This window comes from Somniosus microcephalus, chromosome 30, assembly GCF_052327205.1.
Source record: "Somniosus microcephalus isolate GS21.2 chromosome 30, FLI_Smic_1.0, whole genome shotgun sequence".
NCBI classification, from domain to species: Eukaryota; Metazoa; Chordata; class Chondrichthyes; order Squaliformes; family Somniosidae; genus Somniosus; species Somniosus microcephalus.
Window position 1 is genome coordinate 7,895,266 of NC_141016.1, and position 27,732 is coordinate 7,922,997.

Sequence of the window (27,732 nt, forward strand, 5' to 3'; positions counted from 1 at the left end):
CCGGCCTGCTTTGGGTGTATTTCAGAACTGCCGGAACAAAACATCACATTGTGGATCACTTTACTCTCTGATAAAAACATACTCGGGAATTTTCAATTCCCTAACGATCGCTTCAACGCCCTCCTGGTTGGCTTCCGTTCTACATAAATTCCAATGTGTCCAAAACACTGCCGCACATAACCTGTCCCACACTAAGTCCCGCTCGCCCAACACTCCTGTTGTCACTCACTATATTGGCCCCACATCCTACATAACATAAGATAAGATCCTCCACTGCATTACATTGTAAATCCATCTGATCATCTTCAAATCCCTCCATGGCCTTGCCCCCTGCAACCTCCTTCAGCCCTATATTCTCCGCTCCCATTGTCCCTCCATTAGTTGCAAAGACTTCAGCCACCTGGGTCCTACTCTCTGGAATTCCCTCTGCCCTTAACCTCAGCACCTCTTTTAATAACCTCTTCAAAACTCAACTCTTTTAACTACATAAGAACATAAGAAGTAGGAGCAGGAGTAGACCATACGGCCCCTCGGCCCTGCTCCGCCATTCAATAGGATCATGGCTGATCCGAACCTAGACTCACGTCCACTTCCCTGCCCACTCCCCGTAACCCCTAATTCCCTTATCTGCTAGGAAACTGTCTATCTCCGTTTTAAATTTATTTAATGTCGCAGCTTCCACAGCTCGCTGAGGTAGCAAATTCCATAGATTTACTACCCTCTGAGTGAAGAAGTTTCTCCTCACCTCAGTTTTGAAAGGGCAGCCCCTTATTCTAAGATTATGCCCCCTAGTTCTAGTCTCACCCATCAGTGCAAACATCCTCCCCGCATCCACCCGATCAAGCCCCCTCACAATCTTATATGTTTCGATAAGATCGCCTCTCATTCTTCTGAATTCCAATGAGTAGAGGCCCAACCTACTCAACTTTTCCTCATAAGTCAACCCCCTCATCTCCGGAATCAACCGAGTGAACCTTCTCTGAACTGCCTCGAGAGCAAGTATATCTTTTCTAACTAAACTTTCGGTCACTCTTTCTAAACTCCCCCCACCTTGCTCTTCGTCTGTTTTCCTTACACCTATGTTGACATTAAAGACATGGTATAAATGCAAGTTGTAGTTGGTTTTTGTCGAGATCTCCTCCGATTCTGGCCTCTTGCCCATCCCCGATTTTAATCGCTCCACCAACGGCGGACATGCCTTCAACTGCCTGGGCCCTAAGCTCTGGAATTCCCTCCCTCAACCTCTCCGCCTCTCTACCTCTTCCTTAAAACCTCCCTCTTTGACCAATATTTTTGGTCACCTGTCCTAATATCTCCTTATGTGGCTCAGTGACAAATTCTGTTTGATAATCGCCCCTTGTGAAACGCCGCGGGACATTTTGCTGCATAAACGCAAGTTGTGGTTGTTTTTTGTTGAAGGCAGTGGGAAGTGGGCTGTGACTGGCACCACAATGGTTAGGTTGTGTGTTAAAACAGGTGAGATGGGGACAGTCCGCTCTGCACTCCGAGATTTGTCATTCTTCAGCCCCTTTGCTCAGTGGTGTTCTGAACAACGGACTGAACTCAGCAGAGCCACTTTGGGTGAATACTGGCGTGGAAGCCCTGCAGCTGAGCCCTGTGTCCATTCAAGTGCCTGGCATATATATATATGTCTGTGCGGTCAGATTTTACTGCAGCTTTGGGTGTTACTTGTCACAGGTATGACTGCAACCAACTGGAATGGGCGCGATGGGTCCAAAATCATGAACAGATCAATGTTAGTCAGGTCTCTGGTGGCTTTGTAACCCTGGGAGTGCTGTGCTTGCAGCTTTACACAGTGTCTCCTCTTTCTGATGCAACGAGACCTGGGTGTCCTTGTGCACCAGTCGCTGAAGGTAAGCATGCAGGTGCAGCAGGCGGTTAAGAAGGCAAATGGTATGTTGGCCTTCATAGCGAGAGGATTCGAGTACAGGAGCAAGGATGTCTTGCTGCAGTTGTACAGGGCCTTGGTGAGACCACACCTTGAGTATTGTGTGCAGTTTTGGTCGCCTTATCTGAGGAAGGATGTTCTTGCCATGGAGGGAGTGCAGCGAAGATTCACCAGACTGATACCTGGGATGGCAGGAATGACGTATGAGGAGAGATTGGGTCGATTGGGCTTATATTCGCTGGAGTTTAGAAGAATGAGAGGGGATCTTATTGAAACGTATAAAATCCTAACAGGACTAGACAGACTAGATGCAGGAAGGATGTTCCCGATGGCGGGGGAGTCCAGAACCAGGGGTCACAGTCTAAAGATAAGGGGTATGCCATTTAGGACAGAGATGAGGAGGAATTTCTTCACCCAGAGAGTGGTGAACCTGTGGAATTCTCTACCACAGAAGGCAGTAGAGGCCAATTCATTAAATATATTCAAGAAGGAGTTAGTTATATTTCTTAAGGCTAAAGGGATCAAGGGATATGGGGAGAAAGCAGGGACAGGGTACTGAATTTGGATGATCAGCCATGATCTCATTGAATGGCGGAGCAGGCTCGAGGGGCCAAATGGCCTACTCCTGCTCCTATCTTCTATGTTTCTATGCAGGTACAGTTGTTGCCAGTTCAGCCCACTATCTTTTGCACAAGCGCCAGGAATTTCCTTTGGGCTTCCTCTGATCAGCAGCCAAAACTTTGGTGCAAAGCTCGTTTGGAGTTTCCATCGATCTCCAGCAGCAGATTGGTGGAACGCCCGAGGAAATTCCTTGTGGTTATATTTTGTCTCTCGATGGAAAGAAAGAACTTGCATTTATATAGCGCCTTTCATGACCTCAGGATGTCCCAAAGCACTTTCCAGCCAAGGAGGTACTTTTTTTTAAAAGTGTAGTCACTTTTCTAATATAGGGAAACGCGGCAGCCAAATTGCCCACAGCAAGGTCCCACAAATAACAATGAAATAAATGACTAGATAATTTGTTTTCTAGGTGTTGGGTGAGGGATAAATATTGGCCAGGACAACGAGAGAATTCCCCGATACTTCCCTGAATAGTGCCATGGGATCCTTTAAATCCACCTGAGAAGGCAGACGGGGCCTCGGTTGAATATCTCATCTGAAAGACGGCACCTCTGACAGTGCAGCACTCCCTCAGTGCTGCACTAAATTATGCGCGCAAATCTCTGGTGCAGGGACTTGAACCCACAGCCTTCTGACCGCAAGGCGAGAGTGCAGACACTGAGCCATGGCGAGATGTCTTCAGTGTCCTTTGGAAAGGGAAAATACAGAGTTTGCCTGCTTTGGCATGGGTCTGTGAATTTCCTCAGAGCTGTTCCCGTGAGTAAACAGAGTTTCCACTGCTCTCCCGGCGAAGTTATGGTGGTGGAGAGGGAGCAGCTCCAAGGACATTCCCACGGTGTCCAACACTGGGCCAATTTAACGGTATGCACTCGTGGCTACATCCAACAGTGGATCTGGACAGCTGAAGAAACGCTTGTAATGTATGTACAACACGAACGGGCTCTTGTATAAAGCTAGGATTTTATATATAAGCAGGACATAATGCTAGTGAAGAGAAGATTGGCTGATTGGAGCCTCCATATTCTGCATCTAAGTACACACAAAGGGTTCAAATCTAGGTTACTTTGCTTCAGATCTTCAAAAACTGTTAATACAAAACTTAGCGAAAGGGTCAATAACCCGACGTCATGGATTTAAAATCATTTGCAAAAGGTCTAGAGGGGGTTTTGAGAAATTTTTCCCACTCAACGAGTTGTGGGGATCTGGAACGCTCGACCTGAAAAGGTGGTGGAAGCTGATTCCATCAATAATTTTAAAAGGGAGTTGGACGTGTTCTTGAGGATGAGGAACTCACAGGGTTACGGACAAGAAGCGGGGGGGTGGGACTGAGCACGACTGATCTTTCAAAGAGCTGGCACAGGCACGACGGGCCGAATGGCCTCTTGCGCTGTAAGTTTCTATGATTCTATGAACTTTAACAGGCCAAGCATCACAAAGTTGATATTGGCCCAGAAATTCGGGTCGGGGGCTTCCCGCGGGTGCAAGCCTCCGACCTGTACTTACCTAGCACGCCGGCCGTTGAGCTGTAGGGCCCCGTGGAATTCCGCTCCGGGGCCTGGCCCAGCTGCCAGCGCGCAGTGCTTGCGTATCCCAGGGGCGCAGTTAGTTCGATGCATCCCCTGGGATCACGTGGGCCTTGGGCCGCCAATCGGAGGAGGGAAAAGCCCATTCATAAGATTGACAGGAAGAGCTGTCAAGACTTATAAATACTACGGCCCCAAAATAGCAGTAAACCTTCAAATAATTTTTTTTTTAAATCACATTTTTTAAATAAACTATAAATTACATTAAATAACTATTTTAAACAATAATTTAAATTTTTGAAAAAAATAATTTTATTTCCTAACGGGGCTAAAAATAGACTTACCTTGCTTTAAAGTATTTAAAAATAATAAACCTGTGGAAAAAATGTTTTAATTTTAATTAATTGACCACTTACCTTGTAAAAAGCAGGCCTTACGCCTGCTTTTTAAATTTCTAAATCCTGCAGACTTACCCTCACGGAAAAACCTGTAAAAAAAAATGTAAGTTCAAAGCACACGCGCAGACTCCCCTGCGCACGCGTCCGACCTCTGAACCCCTTCATTCAGAGGAACGGAAGTGCCGGTTTCCCACGCATGCGCAGTGCATGCACGAAACCGGCACTTCCATCGGGCTTACGGGTGAGTACCCAGCGCGTGGAGACCCGAATTTCTGGGCCATTATCTCTGTGTTCTGTTTCCCGCAACCCTCAAGCCGAAGAAATGTAACGTGTCGGAGCTCAGAATGTCTTCTTTACTTCAACTCTTTCTCTTTCCTCAGCTGTCTTTGGCCAACGTCTGGCAGACACGGTGGCGTACGAGCAAAAGTTTGGGAAACACCTGGTGCCCATTATAGTGGAGCAGTGTGCAGATTTCATGCGGGAGCATGGACTGAATGAGGAAGGAATCTTTCGGTTACCAGGGCAAGACAACCTAGTAAAAGAACTGAGGGATGCCTTTGACTCTGGAGAGAGGCCATCTTTTGATCGGTATGCAAATAGCTACTTTGAAACCATCTTTGACAACAACAACTTGTATTTATATAGCGTCTTTAACATAGTAAAACATCCCAAGGTGCTGCACAGGAAGTATTTTAAGACAACAAAAAAGAAAATTGACACCCTGATCCACATAAGGATAAATTAGGGCAGGTGACCAAAAGCTTGGTCAAAGAGGTAGGTTTTAAGGAGCGTCTTAAAGGAGGAAAGAGAGGTAGCGAGGCGGAGAGGTTTAGGCAGGGAATTCCAGAGCTTAGGGCCCAGGCAACAGAAAGCACGGCCACCAAAGGTTGAGCGATTATAATCAGGGATGCTCAAGAAAACAGAATTAGAGGAGCGCAGATATCTCCGGGGTTTGTGGGGCTGAAGGAGATTACAGAGATAGGAAGGGGTGAGGCAATGGAGGGATTTGAAAACAAGGATGAGAATTTTGAAATCGAGGCGCTGCTTAACCAGGAGCCAATGTAGGTCAGCGAGCACAGGGGTGATGGGCGAACGGGACTTGGTGCGAGTTAGGACACGGGCAGCCGAGTTTTGGATGACCTCAAGTCAATGAGCAAGCCCCTCTTATAATACTGCCCTGCTCAAGCCATTACCATCTTGATTGGTGACACTACATAAGACACTGGGGGTAATCTTAACATTAGGTGACGGAGTAAAACTGGCGACATTGGAGCAGGTCGGCCGCCCTTTATACACCCCTCCCGATCTTCGCCATCGGGTAATATAGAAATAAAAATCAGGAGAGATGCAAACTGGGCTGGCAATTCACGATCACGTGTTTCACAAAGTCAAAATTACCTCCAGTGTTATGGCATGCATGTTATGGAGTTAAAATCCCGATGCCTCACACTCTGCGGGAGGTAGGAGATCAGCCATGATCTTACTGAATGGCGGAGCAGGCTCGTGGGGCCGTATGGCCGACTCCTGCTCCGATTTCAAATGTTCTTATGTCGATTCAAAGTATTATATTCGCCTTGAGCACAAGGATCTTGATCCGAAATGGCTTTTCTGAGCTTGAAGTGGAAGAATGTCATTGGGGAAGGATAGAGGGAGCTCCTGCTGCATCTAACCCATGGTATATATGACCTAGGAGTGATTCATGGTACATTGGGTGCCCAGAGTGGCAAGGTGTTAAATTCCCCAGCACTAACATTGCATGCGAACAATGAGGGGACAGGTAAAGACCATATAGTCCATCCAAACTGTCTCGCACAACTGTGGTACCTTGCGTATCACAATATATACACTCCCCACCCCACCCAAAACCATGTTCATGAACAGTCTCCCTTCTTACCCCATAAAGAACTGAACTCAAGGCATAAATCAACTGGGGAAAGAAAGATGGGCCAGACATCAGTGCTGATCACTGAGAGAAGATACACATCCCAGCCTGGGTTAATGTTACGCAGGGAAATCGCCATGTGATTCCCATTTAACTCATGCAATTTTATCCAGTGACTGACTTTACCCTGAATTGTATGAAATGCTCTACTTCCTTCCTGACAATGAAAACCTTGTAATAAATGACAAACGACTAGGTCCAGCGATGCCTTTACCTCATGGCCTGTCCTAAACGCGATTAAATCTGTGCGATTATCTGTGAATAAGTTCTTTAAAACTTCTCCTTTTCTGTGGAGTTCATTGTATCTTCATTCAGAGTTCATATATTGAAACTTCACTTTTCTTCCAGGGATACAGATGTGCACACTGTAGCCTCTTTGTTCAAGCTGTACCTCAGAGAGCTCCCGGAACCAGTCATCCCGTGGTCCCAGTACGAAGACTTCCTTGCATGCAGTCAGACAATGAGCAGTGATGAAGAGGGGGTACGTTGTTATTCTACCTGTCTATCTCTGTCTTCTGAAATGCAGTGTTGATTATACAGGTCTTCCTTGTGTGTTTTGAAAAGGGATGCAAATCTGTGCAGGACGCCGATTAATGTTTGAAAACAGTAGGCGAGAAGACACGGTAAATCAAGAAATGGTTCTTGAGTGATGACAAGCTTAGATTCCAGTAGAAAAGGGGGTCTGAGGAGTTCTATGGTTTCGGAGACCTAGGGGGAAAAATTCGGTTGCTTGCGCCTCCCGTTAATGGGGCGCAAAGCAACTAGCGCCCGGGCGCGGTGATGTTTGCGCCACTCGCGAAATTAACTAGACATTTTGCAGCGGCGCTAAACACTACCACCACGATCTCCTGCGCCGGCAGATCATGACGTCAGCCGAACGTGCAGCGCCCCGGAGGCGCCCCAGACCAGATATTGAGTGGCGCCCCCTGCCTTACCGCCTGCCGCTAGCAACAACAGGTTGAGGGGAGCGTTTTGCAGTCGGGAAGGGACTGGGGGAAGCACTATTTAAAGGCGACCGCTTCCTGCCTTTTTTTGTCGGCGACATTTTTGCACCACGCATTCTGAGAGAGAGAGAGAGACTTCTAGAGAGATTCAACGCTGTGTGAAGGAGTTTTGGGTACTGAGCAGCACTTTGCAGGTTGGTTTTGATTTGCCCTTCCTTGTATTGATTTAGAAGAGACTATAGGGGCTGCACTCTGAGCTCTTTCCCTGGGCCTCTCCATTGTTCTTTCCAGCAGATTTGATGTACAGGTCTCTCCAGGCTGAGATTCAAGGCTGCAATGAGCAGGGTGTGGATGGAGAGCAAGATCGACCCTCCCCTTTAAGAACTGGCCGGCGCCAGTGTGTCTGTGTTCCATTGCTGACTGACATCACGAGCTTCGTCAGCGCTCTGAGGTAGCGTCTCGCTCCTCAGCGTTAGCGCCTTAAGAGAGGTGTGTAGCGCCTGATTTAGCGCTCCAATCACCTCATGGGGCGATAGAAGCCAAGTTTTCAGTCAGAGGCGATACCGAATTTCTCCCCCCCTAGTAAAGCATGATTTGGTGTTGGAGAGAGGAAGAAAAGTGTGTACCTCTACCTCATCATTCTTCATAGCTGAGCTCCGGCAGTTCTTGTCATCAGGTAATTGGATTGTGAGGGCTTCCACAGCCAAGCTCATTGATGGGCCACACCTCACCTTGATGGTGGGATTTCCCCAGCTCAGGTCAGGTGAGTCAGTCTAGAACCGGCGTGGGTCCTGCCCTCTTCCTCTAAATGGCTCAGCCCCAAATCACGCAGTGCTCTTACCACACCGAGGCGGAAAAATTCGGTATCGACCATTTTGGGGCGCTAACATCGGCCGGCTGCAAACCTTAGCGCCCGGCGCAAATTAGCACCGGCCGACGGCGGTATTCGTCTTCAGCGCCCCTGGAGGTGATTGGAGCGCTAAATCAAGCGCTACACACTTCTCTTAGGGCGCTAACGTCGCAGAGCGGGGAGTCCAGAACCAGGGATCACAGTCTAAGGATAAGGGGTAGGCCATTTAGGACAGAGATGAGGAGAAATTTCTTCACCCAGAGAGTGGTGAACCTGTGGAATTCTCTACCACAGAAGGCAGTGGAGGCCAATACATTAAATATTTTCAAGAAGGAGTTGGACATATTTCTTAAGGCTAAAGGGATCAAGGGGTATGGGGAGAAAGCAGGGACCGGGTACTGAATTTGGATGATCAGCCATGATCGCATTGAATGGCGGAGCAGGCTCGAGGAGCCGAATGGCCTACTCCTGCTCCTATCTTCTATGTTTCTATGCTACCTCAGATCGCTACTCAAGCTCGGGCGCTGTCAATGACCCAGTCCACAGACAGACTGACGCCTTCCAGTTCTTAACGGGGAGCTTCAATCACGCTGCACAGTCTCACCCTGATCATGCCTGCTTGTGACCTGAGCCTGCAAGGAGGTGCGATTCTTCAACCAGGAATATCATTGGCTGCTCAGAGGGCCAGGGAGAGAGCTCGCCGCTTCAGCGACCCAGGCATTGGAGGCTCTGGTTGTGGCTGTGGAACAAAACAGGAAGCGCACGCCTTTAAAAAGCGCACCCCCAGCTCCCAGTCGACCGCCCCCCTCTACCTGTCGTTCCAAACGGCAGGCGCTTGACGGCGGGGGGGGGGGGGGGGAATCAATTTCCGGTCCGGGGCGCTACCGGGGTGGTGCGCGCTTGGATGATGTCACGATCTCCGGGCACAGGAGATCGTGGCGGGTAGTGTTCAGCGCCACCGCAAACCGCCAGGTGAATTGCGCGGGCGGTAAGTCGTTAGCGCCCCACCCCCACCCCCAGAGGCGCTAACCGACTGAATTTTCCCCCCTAAGCCTTTCGGGCGCGCACCTCATTGTATCGCTCCAGTGAAATCTGATATAAGAGCTGGGTGAAGCCGTACGTTGATCGATGGAGAGAGTAGATTCTGCGCAGTTGGCTAAAGACGGTAAATAAAAACCTAGATTGAGTTAGAGCCAAGCCATCTCGAATGGGCCACGAGGAATAAAACATGCAATATACATTGCCACACTTCAGGGCCTCGCACTGGAGAATCAGCAACAGAGAGTTCAAAAGAATTAAGAATGTTGGTTGCGGTTCAGAATAAAAGCAGGTGCGGAGACTGAAAGAATCCACTCCAATAATGAGAGTTATTATTACACGAAAGCACAGTTATGTGTGACATGCTGCCGCAGGTTCAGTGGGTGCAGTCCATTTTTGCAGCCAGAGGGCTGAATGGATTCAGTGCCAACACAGAGTTATTTTAAGCACTCCACCTTGGGGTGCGGCACGATCAGAAGCTGCACAAACACAACTATACACACAGCACCTGCACTGGGGAATCGCTCTCGATTTCTTAAAAGTTATGGTTCGAAACTGGAATACCCTGCGGATCTTTTTAAAATGTCACTTTGTTCCTTTTTTATACCTAAGAACATAAGAAATAGGAGCAGGAGTCGGCCATTCGGCCCCTCAAGCCTGCTCTGCCATTCAATAAGATCATGGCTGATCTTCAACCTCAACTCCACCTTCCTGCATTATCCCCATATCCCCATATCCCTTAATATCCAAAAATCTATCGATCTCTGTCTTGAATATACTCAACGACTGAGCCTCCACAGCCCTCTGGGGTAGAGAATTCCAAAGATTCACCGCCCTCTGAGTGAAGACATTTCTCCACATCTCAGTCCTAAATGGCCGACCCCTTATCCTGAGACTGTGATCCCTGGTTCTAGACTCCCCAACCAGGGGAAACAACCTCTCAGCTTCGACCATGTCAAGCCCTGTAAGAATTTGTTTCAATGAGATCACTTCTCATTCTTCTAAACTCTAGGGAATATAGATCTAGTCGACTCAATCTCTCCTCATAGGACAAGCCCCCCATCCCAGGAATCAGTCTAGTGAACCTTCGCTGAACTCTCTCTAAGTCAGGTATATCCTTCCTTAGGTAAGGAGACCAAAACTGTACACAATACTCCAGGTGTGGTCTCACCAAAGCCCTATATAATTATAGTAAGACTTCTTTACTCTTGTACTCCAATCCCTTTATACCTCTAAGCATTGTGATAATATTTTTATTTTAAATAGGACGTCTATTCATACAAGTTGTTTTAATTACCATTAATCCATTGGTGATTTTCTAAAGAGCTGCTTATTTTTATTTAAGTGCCCGTGCTATCACGATAAGATGTCTGTAATGGTACTTTACCGTGTCTATTTACAGAGAGGACATTCGCTTTCAGAAAAATTGTTAATCCTATATATGCATGATGCTGTAGGAATGTCTAGTTCCTATCAAAAGACTGAGGTCCACTCAGGCGATCAAATAAACGAGGTTTAATGAAAACTAACAGAGTTTAACGGATAATTACAGGAGAACATCGAATATAGGTCTAGTCAGTTCAGAGGCTCCATGAGGACTGCTTGGGCGGTCCCGTGGCTGACGTCATGACGTCATCACGTTTTTCCCGCCGGTGGGGGATCACGTGATGAACGGCGTGACGTCATCGCGTTTACCCGCGCTATTAAAGTGATCGCGCTCTGTACATGTAAACAGTGAAAACAAAGATACAGGCCTAGAAATTCAGTGGATAGCGCCAGCCGTTAACGCCATAAGAGGGGTCTACTTCCAGCGCTAGGCACTTTGCGCCCGGGCGCAGCGCGATCCGCGCCGACGCCCAAATTCAGTTGACATTTAGCGCCGGCGCAAAGTGTTTGCGCCCGCTCAGGTGCGCGCGCAGCTTATGATGTCATATCGTCGCGCAACGCTGTTTGTGCGCCCCAAACCGGAAATTCAGTGGCGCCCGCCCAATGTGGGCGTGGCGCTGCTAAGAACTGTGAAGTGGAACGCAACAGAGGCCCTGTGGGCCTCGGGGAGCGCTAATTAAAGGGCACTTACACTGACCTATAAAGCCCAGCCATTTTGCTGCAATGACTTTACTGCTTTGGATTTCTGGACAGAGACCAAGGGACAGAGCTAACTGATTTGGGACAACATAGGAGAGGTATTTTTGGCTTCTGGCCAGTGCTTTGACATTTGACTCATTGTGATTTCACTGTTTTCAACTTCATTATGGGGGCTGTATGGGGGTGCAACCCTGAGTTGCAGCATTATGTGCGAAGGGCTCGCAGACGCTGTGCGAGAGGGCCAGCCATGCCTAGACGCAGAGGGGCCATCAGGCGTCGGCAACGTAGGCCTTACACACTCAGGCAATACCGGCAGCAGGTGTCCTATCTCACCATGACTGCGGCGCATTGTGTTAAGATGCTGCGCTTCAGAAGGGAGGTGGTTGCAGAGATCTGCCAGCTGCTTCACAGAGATCTGCGTCCACAGCTGATGTGCAGGACGTCTCTCTCGGTGGAAGTGAAGGTCACGGTGGCTCTGAGCTTTTATGCAAGCGGCTCCTTCCAAGCCGCTGCTGGGGACATAGCGAACATCTCCCAGTTTGCCGCGCATCGCTGCATCCGGCAGGTCACCGATGCACTTTTCGCGAGGAGACACCAATTCATCTCCTTCCCCATGACCCGACAGAGGCAGGAGCAGCGTGCAGTCGGATTTGGCAGGTTCGCGGGCTTCCCCATGGTGCAGGGCGCCATTGACTGCACGCATGTGGCTATGCGGGCACCTATCCACAATGCCGAGGATTACCGCAACCGGAAGGGCTACCATTCCCTCAATGTACAGCTGGTGTGTGACCACAGGCAGCGCATCCTAGCTGTCAATGCCCGCTTCCCAGGAAGCAGCCACGATGCATTCATCCTGCGCCAGACTACTGTGGCTGACATGTTCGAGGCACAGCCTCCACCAAGGGGATGGTTTATTGGGGACAAGGGCTACCCTTTGTGTACATGGCTCATGACCCCGCTCCCGCTCCGAGGACCCCAGCGGAGGAGGCATACAACGAAAGCCATCAAGCCACAAGGAACATCATAGAGCAAACGATAGGCGTCCTCAAGCAACGGTTCCGCTGCCTGGATCGTTCCGGCGGCTCTCTACAGTACTCGCCGGATAGAGTCTCCCAGTTCGTCGTCGTGTGCTGCATGCTGCACACCTGGCTATCCGCAGGACTCAGGCACTGCCACCTGACATTGCACCACCACCTCAGGAGGACGAGCAGGAGGACCATGAGGAGGAGGAGGAGGAGGAGTACCAGCCCAGGAGGGAGCCACAAGGTCCAAGGGCCGTCCGCCGGGGGCTTATTGCTCGACACTTCTAGGCCCCCTGTCAGGGAATGGGCTGTGGAAATGTACGCACCTGAAGGCAGCCGCTCCGCAAGCCCTCAGCCGGTTAACGCAACAACCACTTGAAACATGACACCTGGACATGCTGAATAAATAAAACGCTTTATTTCACAAACTCAGGGCCCTTCCCACATGAAACAGAAAAACAGACAAGAGCCCCAAAAAAGTCAAAAACATCTGTTGCTCCCAAAACCTGGGGAGGACTTACAAAACTTGGCCATCCAAATGGCCTTCAACATCGGCCTTACAAAAATAAGGGCCCCCCTCCACAACACAAACACCCCCATAAAAACAAACAAGGCCTTGATCTTCGGCCTTCCCAAAATAATCCCCCCCAAAACACAAGCCCCCCCATATATAAAAAACCGCTCTCACCACACTCTAGTGGGTGTGCCGAGAGGGCGAGTCCTTAGACAGCCTTCCCCGGCCCCTGCCCGACCTGCTGCTCCGCCTCAACCTGGGCCCTGTGGCTGGGACAAGGCTGGGGGAAGGCTCATGAGGGCCCCGAGGCGTGTCGGCAGATGCCCTTGGGGGTCGGCCTAGACGACGCACGTCCCGGGAGGGGCCGGCTGCTGACTGCTGCAGCTGTCGCTGGCCAGCATCAGTGCCAGCAGCAGCTCGTCGCACCTTGGCTGGGGGAGTGGCAGTATCGGCTGCACCAAGGGGGGCAAGCTGGCTGATGGCAGGCGCGCGATGTTCGCCAGAGACACTGGCACTCGGCCGGCCTGGCAGTGCAGCAGGCGCAGCTATCTGGTGGAGGCCAGACCGCTGTGCTGCAGCAGGGCGGCGGGTGCCGTGGCGAAGCCTCTGCGCCACAGCGAGTGTGGCAGAAGTGAGTGCCCGAACTGCCCTGGTATGTGGCCGCATCAGCTGTGCCAGTGTCTGGACGGCACCACTCATCTCGCGAGTCGCGTCCTGCACTGCCGCGAGATGCTGGACACCCCTGTCATGGGCTGCCGCGAGTTGTTCCACCCCCCTGGCCTGTGATTCCCCGAATGCGACCACACTCTGAGCCAGGGACTGAATGGCCTGAGGCATCTGGTCCACAACCCCCATGAACTCCTGGTGGCGCCGCTCAGAGGCCGCCGAGATCTCTTCGAGGAGGCGCACCTCCTGGGCGAGGACCCTCTCCGGACTGGAGGGAGGACTCTCCCTCTGGGGAGAAGGCGGCCGAGCTGGCCAAACCCTCCCGCCTGCCTCAACCCCACTGGGCCCAGGATCTGCCCTCCCCTGCAACACCTCCCCCCTCTGGGGAGCAGGCCGGCGTGCTGCCGGACCCTTCCCGCGTGCCTCAACCCCACTGCGCCCAGGATCTGCCCTCCCCTGCAACACCTCCCCCCTCTGGGGAGCAGGCCGGTGTGCTGCCGGACCCTTCCCGCGTGCCTCAACCCCACTGGCCACAGGATCTGCCCTCCCCTGCAACACTTCCCCCTGGCTCTCCTGCAGGCCTGACGTCCCCCCTCCATTGCCATCCCCTGGCGCGGCTGAGGGTTCCCCCGATGTGCCGCCTTCCTCCTGGTCCTCGTCGTCCTCCTCCTCCAAGGGCCTGGCACTCGGAGCTTCAGGGACCACCTTCTCCTCAGCAGCTGAAAGCAGGAAGGCATAAGAGTAGCTTTAGAGTGAGGACACGGCGTCAGCGAGGGAGGCCTGAGTGGTGGCATTATGCGCATTTGTCGGTCAGTGGGAAAGGATCTAGATCTGAAGCGCTAGGGCAACGAGAGAGGTCCAACCGGTCATGTCCTTACCAGTGGGTTCCAGTACAGGGTCCGCATCTCCGATCGCAACAGGGCCAGTCACCCGGGAACGCATGAGTCCAGCCACGCTCTCCTCCAGATCAGTGAGCGCCTGGTACTGGGGACGGCCTCCACCGGTGACAGTCTGGCTCCTCAAATTCCTTGCCAGCTTGGCCTGCAAGAGAAAGGACGGACTCTAAGTACAGTGTGGTGCCCTGTTGCTGTGTGCACTGCCTCCCATGGTGGAATAGCTTGGCCAGTGTGGTGCCCTGTTGCTGTGTGCACTGCCTCCCATGGTGGAATAGCTTGGCCAGTGTGGTAAGTGCAGAAAGTGCTATTGATGATCATGCCAGTGCCATTGCTGCGGGAGGAGGGCTGCCCATTAGGCCTTTGAGGTCCCTTTGCCCATAATGTGAGGTTCACATGCAAGGATGAGGAGGACACTGGAAAGGGTACTCACCTTCACCAACCGAGTGAGGTCGTTGAACTTCTTGCGGCATTGGTCCGCACTCCTGGGGACATCGCAGGTGGATGACACCCTGCGGGCGATTCTCCTCCAGGCTTTCCTGTACTCGCTCCTGGGAGCCTTGTTGCCACTGTCCGGGCACAAGATCTGTGTTTTGTCCTCCACACCATTAATGAGCACCCTCAGAGCATGCTCGGAGAAGCGCTGCGCTCGTTCACGGGCCCTCTCCATGTCTCCTGGCGCTATTTTGGCCCACCAGCAGTGTTGAGGCCTGGCTGCAGGGCTCCAGTATGCAGGGCGTGGCAGCAGTCAAAGTCGACCCTTCCCCCTTTAAGAGCAGGCCGGCGTCAGGGTGTCTGCTGTCAATCAAAACATGACCGCACCTGCGCTGCGCCCGGCCTCGGCGTTGTCAGGCCGCATCGTCGGATTAGCGCCTGAACAGAGCATTGCAACGCCAGTTTCAGCGCTCGGCCAAACTCTTGGCCAACTCTACTGAATTTCGGCGAGGTGGCCTGCACTTTCCGGTGGGCGCTAACTTTAGCGAGCGCCCGACTTTAGCGCCCCAAAAGTGTCCAGACTGAATTTCTAGGCCACAGACTCAGACTGTAGCTAACATATTATTAAAGGGAATTATATACAATTGATCGGAGTCCCTTAGTGGCTCCGCCACAATGCCATTGTTAGGGTTCAAGCTTTAATCCCCCACCACTGCTGTCTTGTGTTGGAATCCATATGCAAACGGCTTCTGCTCTAATCAAAAACCTGTGCTCTTGTGTGTGCTGTGTAGGGGTGGCGTGCAGCGGTTAAACAGTGAACCCCTATTCACTGCGGCTCGCATGGGAGGCCCATCATGTTCTCCTGCCTAGCCTTTAAAAACAGAAAATGCCAAGATTGACAAACCAATGTAAACAGGCTAATACTTACATTGAGTCTACAGCACAGAAACAGGCCATTCGGCCCAACAGGTCCGTGCCGGCATTTATGCTCTACACGAGCCTCCTCCCACCCCTCTTCATCTCACCCTATCGGCTTATCCTCCTATATCCTTTCTCCCTGGTGCGCTTATCAAGCTTCCCCTTAAATGTTCCCATCTATGCTATTCGCCTCAACTACTCCTTACGGTAGCGCGTTCCACATTTTTACCGCCCTTTGGGTAAAGAAGTTTCTCCGGAATTCCTTATTGGACTTGTTCAAATGTATTGATGAATGATTAATACACGGAAGGGTACTGATAAAATTACGTGGAGTTTTGAGAAGGTAAGTAGGGAAAAACTATTGCCATTGGTTCGTGAGTCAGTATCTGGGGGCCATACATTTAAGATCACTGGAAGAACAAGGGAAAAGTTAGGGGAAGTTTAATGCAGAGGATTGTTAGGACATAGAAAGCCCAGTCAGAAACAGTGGTGGAAGCAGAATCCATTAACAGCATTTGTAGTACTTCAAAGAGAAAACATTAAAAAGGGAAGGGGGAACGGGATAGGGGAGTAGCTGCAAGTGGAGAGCTTGTTCAGCGAGGCGCATTGGCTCCTTCCCCACTGTAAAATTGATTGTAAGAAATGAAAGTAGGAAGGATATTGGAGCCTTGGAAAGGGTACCATTTACAGTGAAGAATTCTCAGAATTTTTTATTTTTTTAATTCGTTTATGGGATGTGGGTGTCGCTGGCAAGGCCAGCATTTATTGCCCATTCGTAATTGCCCTCGAGAAGGTGGTGGTGAGCCGCCTTCTTGAACCGCAGCAGTCCGTGTGGTGAAGGTGCTCCCGCAGTGCTGTTAGGGAGGGAGTTCCAGGATTTTGACCCAGCGACGATGAAGGAACGGCCGATATATTTCCAAGTCAGGATGGTGTGTGACTTGGAGGGGAACTTGGAAGTGGTTGTGTTCCCATGCGCCTGCTGCCCTTGTCCTTCTAGGATACCAGGAATGAGAGATTATGGTAATTAAAAGAAGCTTGAAAAGTTGAGGCCTTTTTCCCCACTGCAGCAGCGGTCTAACTGAGGTTTTCAAAACTATTGAAGATGTTGAGGTGGTAAAGAGTGAAGCATCGTTTCTATTGGTCGCCAAATTGTTAACGGGGCATGGAAAGAGAATCGTCCCAAGAAGAACAAAGGAATAAATTAGAAAAAATGTTTTCACCAGGAAGTTATTAGAACATGGAATGCTTTACCACAAGTGGATATTTAGGCAGAAAGAGAGACTTGCATTTCTATAGCACCTTTCATGACCACCAGACGTCCCAAAGCGCTTTACAGCCAATTAAGTACTTTTGAAGTGTAGTCACTGTTGTAATGTAGGAAACGCAGCAGCCAATTTGCGCACAGCAAGCTCCCACAAACAGCAGTGTGATAATGAGCAGATAATCAGTTTTAGTGAGGTTGGTTGAGGGATAAATATTGGCCCAGGACACCGGGGAGAACTCCCCCGCACTTTTTCCAATAGCGCCGGGGATCTTTTAAGTCCACCTGAGAGGACAGACGGGGGCCTCGGTTTAACGTCTCATCCGAAAGACGGCACCTCCGACAGTGCAGCGCTCCCTCAGCCCCGCACTGGGAGTGTCGGCCTGGATTATTGTGTTCCAGTCTCTGGAGTGGGACTTGAACCCACAACCTTCTGACTCAGAGGTGAGGGTGCTGCCCACTGAGCCACAGCTGCCTAGATCATCATTGCAAAGGCAATTGGATAAGACTATCAGAGGGAAAGCAAAGGAAAATGGGACGAGATAGATAGCTCCAGTTGAAGAACTCTCACTGGTACTGGCATGATGCGCCAAATGGATTCCTTCTGTGCTGTAATTTCTAGACTTCTAGAAGCCAATCGATACGGTAAGATACTGAATTATCACAATACTTTAAAACAACAACAACAAGTTGGATTTATTTAGCGCCTTTAGTGTAGTAAAACATCCCAAAGCACTTCAGAGGAGCATTATGAAACAAAATTTGACACCGAGCCACATAAGGAGATATTAGGGACAGGTGACCAAAAGAGAGGTAGGTTTTAAGGAGCGTCTTAAAAGAGGAAAGAGAGGCAGAGAGGTTTAGGGAGGGAATTCCAGAGTTTAGGGCCCAGGCAGCTGGAGGCACGGCCGCCAATAAATATTGAAAACATCCTTTAAGGGGTTGATACCCTCTTTAGAAAGTATTTATTGCACTCTGATAAACGGCAGCACTTTGGGATCAAACAGCCTGATTTGTCTGCGATGATCTGGAAAGCCTTCCAGATGTGAGGCTGGACGTGGATGATGCAAATCTCTGTTCACCCACTGAGCCCTTGTCAGAACTAAAAAGACAACAGAAGAACTCTCAGGACTGATCCAGTCCCAAGTCCTCTTCAGTCAGAGCTGTCATCCATGATTAAAGACACATTGGCACAAACGCTTGGGTAGAATACCAATGAGCTGGTGCCGGCCAGCATGATCCATGGGCGCCGACTACCTGTTGATGCCTTGGCCATGATATACAATTTAATTAGCACCTAAAAACAAAGCCCCTGTACTCTGGCTAATCTCCAGATCAGCAAAGCTGGCCTGGTCATTTCTTACCTTTGAAGGAAAAGGAGCTTCCATTTTAATTCTGAGCTATTTCAAAACTGTGTGTAATGATTATTTTCCTCGTATTTTATGGGGGCGATACAATGATCAAGAACGATTATTGCCTGTGCTGATCAGTCCCCTTCTCAAGGAGACATTCGTGCATCGCTGGGAGAGGTTCTGTCGGGTATTTCCCCAGGAATTCTCATCCTTGTTTTCAAATCCCTCCATGGCCTCGCCTCTCCCTATCTCTGTAACCTTCTCCAGCCCCACAACCCCCACCCCCCACCCCCCCGACCGAGATATCTGCGCTCCTCTAATTCTGCCCTCTTGAGCATCCCTGATTATAATCGCTCCACCATTGGTGGCCGTGCCTTCTGTTGCCGAGGCCCTAAGCTCTGGAATTCCCTGCCTAAACCTCTCCGCCTCGCTACCTCTCTCTTCTCCTTTAAGACGCTCCTTAAAACCTACCTCTTTGACCAAGTTTTTGGTCACCTGCCCTAATTTCTCCTTATGTGGCTCGGTGTCTATTTTGTTTGTCTGATAACACTCCTGTGCAGCGCCTTGGGACGTTTTACTACATTAAAGGCGCTTTATAAATACAGGTTGTTGTTGTTGGTGGGCCAGAATCTAACGAAAATTATTTTCTTGAATCATTTCTTCTGGTACCAGCAAATTGTGGGTTAAAAGAGGCACAATGTACTTTGCGGCAACCTGGTCTGACACGCAACTAACGCCAAGAATTGTTGCCTTTTCCCAACAGGGGCAGCAGGAGCTGATGAAACAGGTGTCGTTGTTGCCTCAAGCAAACTACAACCTGCTCAGCTACATCTGCAGGTAAGGTCGCCCACCTGAGACCCTCGACACCCACCCACCCCTTGGTTATTGCACACTTGGTCTTTGTTCCAGCTGATGTCGGAAAATCAGAATGGGGACTCGAGGCTTATTTGTTTAATGAATGTTCTTCGGGACTGGAGGAATATGTAGTTGCAAATAGAGGGGTATGGGATTGGGAATGGCTGGCACAGGATTGGGAATAGAGGGATGTGGATTTGGGAATGGAGGGATATGGGGTTGGGAATGGGTGACATAGAAACATAGAAAAATAGGAGCAGGAGTCAGCCATTCGAGCCTGCTCTGCCATTCAATAAGATCATGGCTGATCCTCTATCTCAATACCATATTCCCGCTCTCTCCCCATACCCCTTGATGCCTTTTGTGTCTAGAAATCTATCTATTTCCTTCTTAAATATGTTCAGTGACTTGGCCTCCACAGCCTTCTGTGGTAGAGAATTCCACAGGTTCACCACCCTCTGAGTGAAGAAATTTCCCCTCATCTCAGTCCTAAATGTTCTACCTGTATCCTGAGACTGTGACCCCTTGTTCTAGACCCCCCAGCCAGGGGAAACATCCTCCCTGCATCCAGTCTGTCTAGCCATGTCAGAATTTTATACATTTCAACGAGATCCCCTCTCATTCTTCTAAACTCTAGTGAATACAGGCCTAGTCGACCCAGCCTCTCCTCATACGACAGTCCTGCCATCCCAGGAATCAGTCTGGTGAACCTTCGCTGCACTCTCTCTATGGCAAGTATATCCTTTCTTGGGTAAGGAGACCAAAACTGCACACAGTACTCCAGGTGTGGTCTCACCAAGCCCCTGTACAACTGTAGTAAGACATCCTTGCTCCTGTACTCAAATCCTCTTGCAATGAAGGCCAACATACCATTTGCCTTCCTAACTGCTTGCTGCACCTGCATGTTTGCTTTCAGTGACTGGGGTACAAGGACACCCAGGACCCTCTGTACATCAGCATTTCTCAATCTAGCATGAGGGATGTGGAATTGGGAATAGATGACAGGATTGGGAATGGAAGAATCTGGAACTGGGAATAGATGGATGTGTGATTGGGAATAGAGAGGCATGGGGTTGGGAATAGAGGAATGTGGGATTAGGAATGGAGGAACATGGGGCTGGGAATAGAAGGATATGGAAGGGTCTGGCAGCAAGAGATGGAACTGATTGGTAAAGGTTCTGGATATGAACCTGAAAGATTGGGCAAAGTGATGGACTTAACTGATCACAGTATAGAATCAATATCTCCTTGTTCTGTGAGAGCACTTGGCCGGACCAAGCAGGCATGGATAAAACATTCAGAGGACATGATGTGACTTCATGCCAGGAACGGGCTGATCTGGTCCTGGGTCTCGGGATAGTATTTCCCATGGTATCCTCGGCATGTACCACTTGTTAGATAACCAATTACATAAACTGGATGCAAGTTTCAATTTAAAATGGGAAGGATTACCGATTCCTCTAATGATTATGTATGTCTGTGGGACGTGGTAAATCTGTAATGGAGATGACAGGGTTTAGACAGAGTAAATAAAGAGAAACTGTTTCCAATGGCTGAAGGGTCGATAACCAGAGGGCACAGATTTAAGGTGATTGGCAAAAGAACCAGAGGCGACAGGAGGAAAAACTTTTTTACGCAGCGAGTGGTTAGGATTTGGAATGCGCTGCCTGATAGGGCGGTGGACACAGATTCAATAGTAGCCTTCAAAAGGGAATTGGATACATAGTTGAAGGAGAAAAAATTGCAGGGATGTGGTGAAAGAGCGGGGGAGTGGGACTAACTGGATTGCTCTTCGAAAGAGCCGGCGCAGACTCGATAGGCCGAATGGCCTCTTTCTGTGCTGTGCTATTCTATGATTCTATGACAGTACATGTTTGGCCCTGATGTTGTTCTTCTCTAACAAAATGGCTTTTGCGATTGGCTCCAAACCTACGAGAACGTGCAAAGTGAATGTTTCTTCTCTGTTCCTCTGACAGGTTTCTCCACGAGGTCCAGCTACACTCCAGCATCAATAAAATGAGCGTGGACAACCTGGCAACGGTCATCGGGGTGAATCTCCTCAGACCCAAAATCGAAGATCCCGTGGCCATCATGAGAGGCGAGTCAGAGTCTGGAGCAATTCTTCAGCCACCATTGAATTCAATGGCTTGAGCTGGTCCATGACAATGGTTCAAAGCAGCTCTTGCTGGGGCGGCGTGGTGGGGCACAGCGCTGGAGCTCTAACACATGGCACCACAGAGGGACAGGAGGTGGGCAACTGCCTGCCCACATCCTGATCTCAGCTGTGCCTTCTTCGTGAAATGTCTAAAGGGAGGTCAAGCACGTCCCCACAGAGAGAGAGGGGAAGTCGGGATATCAAAGGCATTGAATGGCGGAGCAGGCTCGAGGGGCCGAATGGCCTACTCCTGCTCCTATCTTCTATGTTAAGGCAGCGTCACCCCCTTATACCATGCCGTGCACATTCCAATAGCTGGTTAGAGTGGCATCAATAGCCACCTGGGAACAGATCCCTTGCCTTTCCCTCTTGACCAGGGCAGGTGTGTGGCAGGTCACATCTAAGAGAGAGGAAGGTGAGAAGATGAACATCTCACAGGAAGAGATAACAAAGCTTCGTCTGACCAAAGGGCCACTTCACATCTCAGAAATGGCCCAATGCCCTTCACATGTGATGAACTGCTTTAAGGAGCAGTGATTGTTGTGATGCTGAAGAGCAGGGGAGCTCTCCCCGGGTGTCCTGGGGCCAATATTTATCCCTCAATCAACATCACTAAAAACAGATGATCTGGTCATTATCGCATTGCTGTTTGTGGGAGCTTGCTGTGCGCAAATTGGCTGCCGCGTTTCCCACATTACAACAGTGACCACACTTCAAAAAAACACTTCATTGGCTGTAAAGCGCTTTGGAACACCCGGTGGTCATGAAAGGCGCTATAGAAATGCAAGTCTTTCTTTTTTCTTTCTTTAAAGCGCGCCTTGCCGTTTCCGCAGGCCCAGCATTCTTGCCATCGTGTCATTAGATTTGCTTTATCCTGCAACTCATTTTAACCCGTGGATTCTGTTTGGCTTCTGACAGGCTTGAAGTAAAAGGAGTTTGTTGGCACTATGTTGAACTTCAGACTTTTCTCCGGCCAACAGAAAAGTAACCCAATCTTCTATCTTCCTTTTTTTGAGACAGGGGCACCACAGGTTCAGAAGCTGATGACTGTGCTGATCAGCGGCCACGATGAACTGTTTCCGAAACACAAGGATAAACCTCCTTCCCCTTCAAAGTCAGAGAGCAAGAAAGCCTCCGTACAACGAAGTATGGTTGGATGGGGTGCTGCAGAGATTGTGACAGGAACAGCAACCCGAACGTACAGGGTAGGATCGGTGAACACTAAGCCAAGTCTGACACAATTGCTAGCTCACCTTGCTCTTAGTCAACCCCAACTTGCATTTACTTAGCACCTTCAACCTAGTCAAACGCCCCAAGCCACTTCACAGGAGCGCAATCAGAATAAATTTGAGACTGAGCCAAAGAAGGAGCCGTTAAGAGAGGTGGCTAAAAGCTTGGTCAAAGAGGTAGGTTTTACGGAGTGTCTTAAATGAGGAAAGAGAGGCGGAGAAACATAGAAACATAGAAGATAGGAGCAGGAGTAGGCCATTCGGCCCCTCGAGCCTGCTCCGCCATTCAATGAGATCATGGCTGATCATCCAAATTCAGTACCCGGTCCCTGCTTTCTCCCCATACCCCTTGATCCCTTTAGCCTTAAGAAATATATCCAACTCCTGCTTGAATATATTTAATGAATTGGCCTCTACTGCCTTCTGTGGTAGAGAATTCCACAGGTTCACCACTCTCTGGGTGAAGAAATTCCTCCTTATCTCTGTCCTAAATGGCTTACCCCTTATCCTTAGACTGTGATCCCTGGTTCTGGACTCCCCGGCCATCGGGAACATCCTTCCTGCATCTAGTCTGTCTAGTCCTGTTAGAATTTTATAAGTTTCAATGAGATCCCCTCTCATTCTTCTAAACTCCAGCGAGTACAAGCCCAATCGACCCAATCTCTCCTCATACGTCATTCCTGTCATCCCAGGTATCAGTCTGGTGAATCTTCGCTGCACTCCCTCCATGGCAAGAACATCCTTCCTCAGATAAGGCGACCAAAACTGCACACAATACTCAAGGTGTGGTCTCACCAAGGCCCTGTACAACTGCAGCAAGACATCCTTGTTCTTGTACTCAAACCCTCTCGCTACGAAGGCCAACATACCATTTGCCTTCTTCACCACCTGCTGCACCTGCATGCTTACCTTCAGCGACTGGTGCACAAGGACACCCAGGTCTCGTTGCACTTCCCCTTCTCCCAATCTATTGCCGTTCAGATAATAATCTGCCTTCCTGTTTTTGCCACAAAATATTAAGAATATTTACAATATTTTCTTTATCTCTAGCCCTGCCAAATTGATGGGAATGGCAACATCACATCAGAGAGCGAATTGGATAGCTGGAATGAGAGCCCCAGGAAAAGGACTCAAACACTCCCAGCCAGGAAATGCACCTTGAGTTCAGTTGGCGAGCTGTCCAACAGTGTGCAGGCAGACGATTCTGATACTGAATTCTGGAAGGTACCAAAGAGTTCCCAGGTTAGGAGCTGCAAGGAAATCTTCTTTGAGCGGCACAGAAGGACTCAATCCCAGAACATTCAGAATGCCCCGTCTGCCGACCAGCGGGTCTCCACTTACGATAACGTCCCGACACCGACTTCTTCTCAGGATAAGGACTCTCTCGGCTCGGGGTGGTCTGCAGATCTCGGTGCATCGCCCACTGTGGATGCGGGCAGCGGTCAAACGGGAAGCTCAGGCAACTCCTTGCTCCAGGCAAGCCAAAGCCTCTCAGCAAAGACCCAACAGGAGCAACCGAAGGTGGAAAGCAAAGTAGAAGAAACAGAGGCTGGGCGGGGAGAAATTAGCATGGAGCAGATTAGGAGCCAGCTCCTGGAGCTGAGGCAGGAGCTGAACAGCCAGAAGCACAGCTACGAGGAGAGAATTGAAAGGTAAGTGTCTGTAAAACAGGTGGTATTACTGGACGAGTGAATCCAGAGGCCTGGACTAATGATCCGGAGACACGAGTTCAAATCCCACCACGGCAGCTGGGGAATTTAAAAGTCCGTTAATTAAATAAATCTGGAAGAAAAAGCTAGTATCAGTAATGGTGACCATGAAACTACTGGATTGTCGTAAAAACCCATCTGGTTCACTAATGTCCTTTAGGGAAGGAAATCTGCCGTCCTTACCTGGTCTAGCCTGTATGTGTCTGCAGACCCACAGTGATGTGGTTGACTCGTAACTGCCTATTAATGGTCGAGCAACCTATTTGGTTGTAGCAATCCGCTACAAAGAAACCTAACGGCACTGTGGGAGCACCTTCACCACACGGACTGCAGCGGTTCAAGAAGGCGGCTCACCACCACCTTCTCAAGGGGCAATTAGGGATGGGCAATAAATGCTGGCCTTGCCAGCCATGCCCACATCCTGTGAACGAATAATAAAAAAACAGGACGGCTTTTTTGAGCCTTCGGGGTTCTCAGCTGGTTTGCGGTACTTTGGCAGGTTAGCACCCGTGTCAGGTCAGCAACAGAGGAAGGGATGGGGGACAGGAAGCGAGATAGGAACAAGGAACGAGGCAGGCAGTGCAAGCCTGTGAGACATGGCTTCAATTTCCACGTTTGTTTGGCTGTGTTTTAAAAAAAAAAAATTCTCGGGATGTGGGCGTCGTTGGCAAGGCCAGCGTTTATTGCCCATTCCTAACTGCCCTCGAGAAGGTGGTGGTGAGCCGCCTTCTTGAACCGCTGCAGTCCGTGTAGTGAAGGGGCTCCCACAGTGCTGTTAGGGAGGGAGTAATGGAAATTGCTGCTGGAAATGGAACAGAAACTTCAATAACCTCAATAATAGATGCCTTCATAATCACACAAGCAACCAACAGAAGTCTGGCTTTTCAAATAATAGTCCACTGTTTCCAGTTTAGCTTTTAGAAAAGTCCAGAAATCCCATGGAAAAAAAATAATCGGACAGGTGGGAACCCTGGCAGCAGGACTGATTGGAACTAAAAGTGAACCTTAGTGTTAAAAGGTTCTTTTCACAAAGTCCATGCCATAGGGGTCAAGGAACATCCCTCGAGGGTGCGAAAGAATATCAAAGGCAGGAGTTAGGAACAGGGAATGAGGCAGGCAGTGCGAGCCTGCGAGACACGGCTTCAAGACAAGGCTGCCGGACCTGCTGAGTATTTCCAGCATCTTCTGTTTTTATTTCAAAGGCAGGGGCTTGTTTGGATGGCTGTCGTCCACCTCAAGCTCCAGTCTCAGACTGGACCTGCCGGTGGCCAAGTTCATCCTTTCTTTCCTGACCTCTTGGCTGCAAGTGCAGTAGTGTGGGAGAGAAATTGGAAAAAAAGCTAAGACGATTAAAAATATCAAGCTTAAGTGCACTCTTATGGAGTGTAATTGCCAAAGCAAATTATTCACTTGACAAGAGCTTCCTGTGAACGAGTAAGTCTGAGCTGTGATGGGTGAGTGAATATCAAATGTCCAGAACCATTCATTTTAGTGAATCGAAAGTCTTGCATTTCTATAGCGCCTTTCACAACCTCAGGATGTCCCAAAGTGCTTTTCAGCCAATGAAGTACTTTTGAAGTGTAGTCACTGTTGTAATGTGGGAAACACGGCAGCCAATTTGCACACAGCAAGCTCCCACAAACAGCAATGTGATAATGACCAGATAATCTGTTTAAGTGATGTTGATTGCGGGATAAATATTCCAGGACTCCGGGGTTAACTGCCCTGCTCTTCTTCGAAATAGTGCCATGGGATTCTTTACGTCCACCTGACAGAGCAGACGGGACCTCGGTTTAACATCTCATCCAAAAGACGGCACCTCCAACAGTGCAGCACTCCCTCAGCACTGCACTGGAGTGTCAGTCTGGATTTTTGTGTTCAAGTCTCTGGAGTGGGGACTTGAACCCACAACCTTCTGACTCCGAGGCGAGAGTGCTGCCCACTGAGCCACAGCTGACAGTCTGCACCACTCCTGGGGGAGAGCGATTTACTCCCAGATGTGTGCCAGCACCACTCTGTAACCAGCTGCCAAGAGGTGCTTGACAGCAACGAGCAATCATCCACGAGATGATTCCTTCTCCCCATGAGAGAGTGTCTCAATACTGATCTTTGCAATTGTTCCACCGGTTTGAATGACCTTTGGTGGCCGTGCCTTCTGTTGCCTAGGTCCTAAGCTCTGGAATTCCCTGCCTAAACCTCTCCGCCTCGCTACCTCTCTTTCCTCCTTTAAGACGCTCCTTAAAACCTACCTCTTTGACCAAGCTTTTGGTCGCCTGCCCTAATTTCTCCTTATGTGGATCAGTGTCAATTTTTTTTGTCTTATAATACTCCTGTGCAGCGCCTTGGGATGTTTTACTATGTTAAAGGCGCTATACAAATACAAGTTGTTGTTGTTGTTGTTGAGGTTGCAACTTACTGGTGAAGATTGGAAGAAATTATAAAGTATCAGCCATATTACAGGTCATGACAGTTGACAGACTTTGCATCTGATATGGTTCCTGTTAGATGGCACACTCTGTGATTTTAACCCTACCCGCTCAGCAGAAACCTGGCGGGCGGGGGGTTAAAATCGCCCTGGACTCTTGTCTGTCCGAAAGCCGCCATGATCGCAACATCTGCAATTTTAACCTGCTTCTCCTGAGTAGGCGGCGAGGACAGGCGCCCGGAGCCAACGGGGTCCTTCTTTACATAGGCGCGTTGCGGCCCCGATGACATCATCGAGACCCGACTGTAATTTTAACTTGGGGCCTGAGTGGGGAATCCACCTGGAGTTAAAAACCGGGGCCCGATCGAGGTGTGTCTGCGTTCCTAGTTCCTGCGACTTGCGCGCTAATCTTCCCCGATGTTTGGCGCTGACTCAATCGATCTGCTTTTGTTTGCAGCCTTGAGAAGGAGAATTACGAAGTTTGGGCCAAGGTGGTGCGGCTCAACCAGCAGATGGAGCAAGACAAGAAGCAATACGAAGCGTTGGAAATCAGGCTGCGCAACACCATGCGCGCACAGGAGGATGCCGAGAAACGCAACCAGGTCCTGGAGAAGGAGCTGAAGGACTTCTTTCAGACAAGAAATGAAGCCTCGGCTTAAATCTCCCCAAAGGTCCTTGCGACGGAGGGGAGCCCCTTTGGTGGGGCCGAGCTGACTGTTTACAAGCAAGGAAATAAAAATCTTCCACTTTTACTTTTCCTTCCGCCAGTTTATCACAATGTTGGAGACATTCTACGCCGAGTTAACGGAGGGGGAGGAAGGACAGCAGAAACTCTGCAGTATCCCTTTGCCCGCCCGCACGGACGGACGGCGGGAGGGTCGCGTTCAATCAGTACATGGTTGGCTGGCGTATAACAATGGATTTTGCCATTTGCTATGGTTCAAGTGCCTTACAGTTTTTGCATGGACAGAGTGTGTGTGTCAGTGTG

The 27,732-nt window shown here is 49.7% G+C and overlaps 1 protein-coding gene across 1 annotated transcript in view; it reads left to right on the forward strand.

Annotated features, from left to right (window-relative positions):
- Positions 1-27,496, forward strand: part of LOC147097903 (rho GTPase-activating protein 25-like) — a 67,039-nt gene extending 39,543 nt beyond the window's left edge. The window contains exons 5-11 of the mRNA XM_085970958.1: positions 4,832-5,039; positions 6,742-6,874; positions 19,135-19,208; positions 21,203-21,324; positions 22,402-22,586; positions 23,661-24,262; positions 27,202-27,496. Coding sequence (XP_085827084.1) covers positions 4,832-5,039; positions 6,742-6,874; positions 19,135-19,208; positions 21,203-21,324; positions 22,402-22,586; positions 23,661-24,262; positions 27,202-27,403 — 1,526 coding nt within the window. The 3' untranslated portion in view covers positions 27,404-27,496. The remainder of the gene's footprint in view (positions 1-4,831; positions 5,040-6,741; positions 6,875-19,134; positions 19,209-21,202; positions 21,325-22,401; positions 22,587-23,660; positions 24,263-27,201) is intronic.
- Positions 27,497-27,732: the final 236 nt, after the last annotated feature.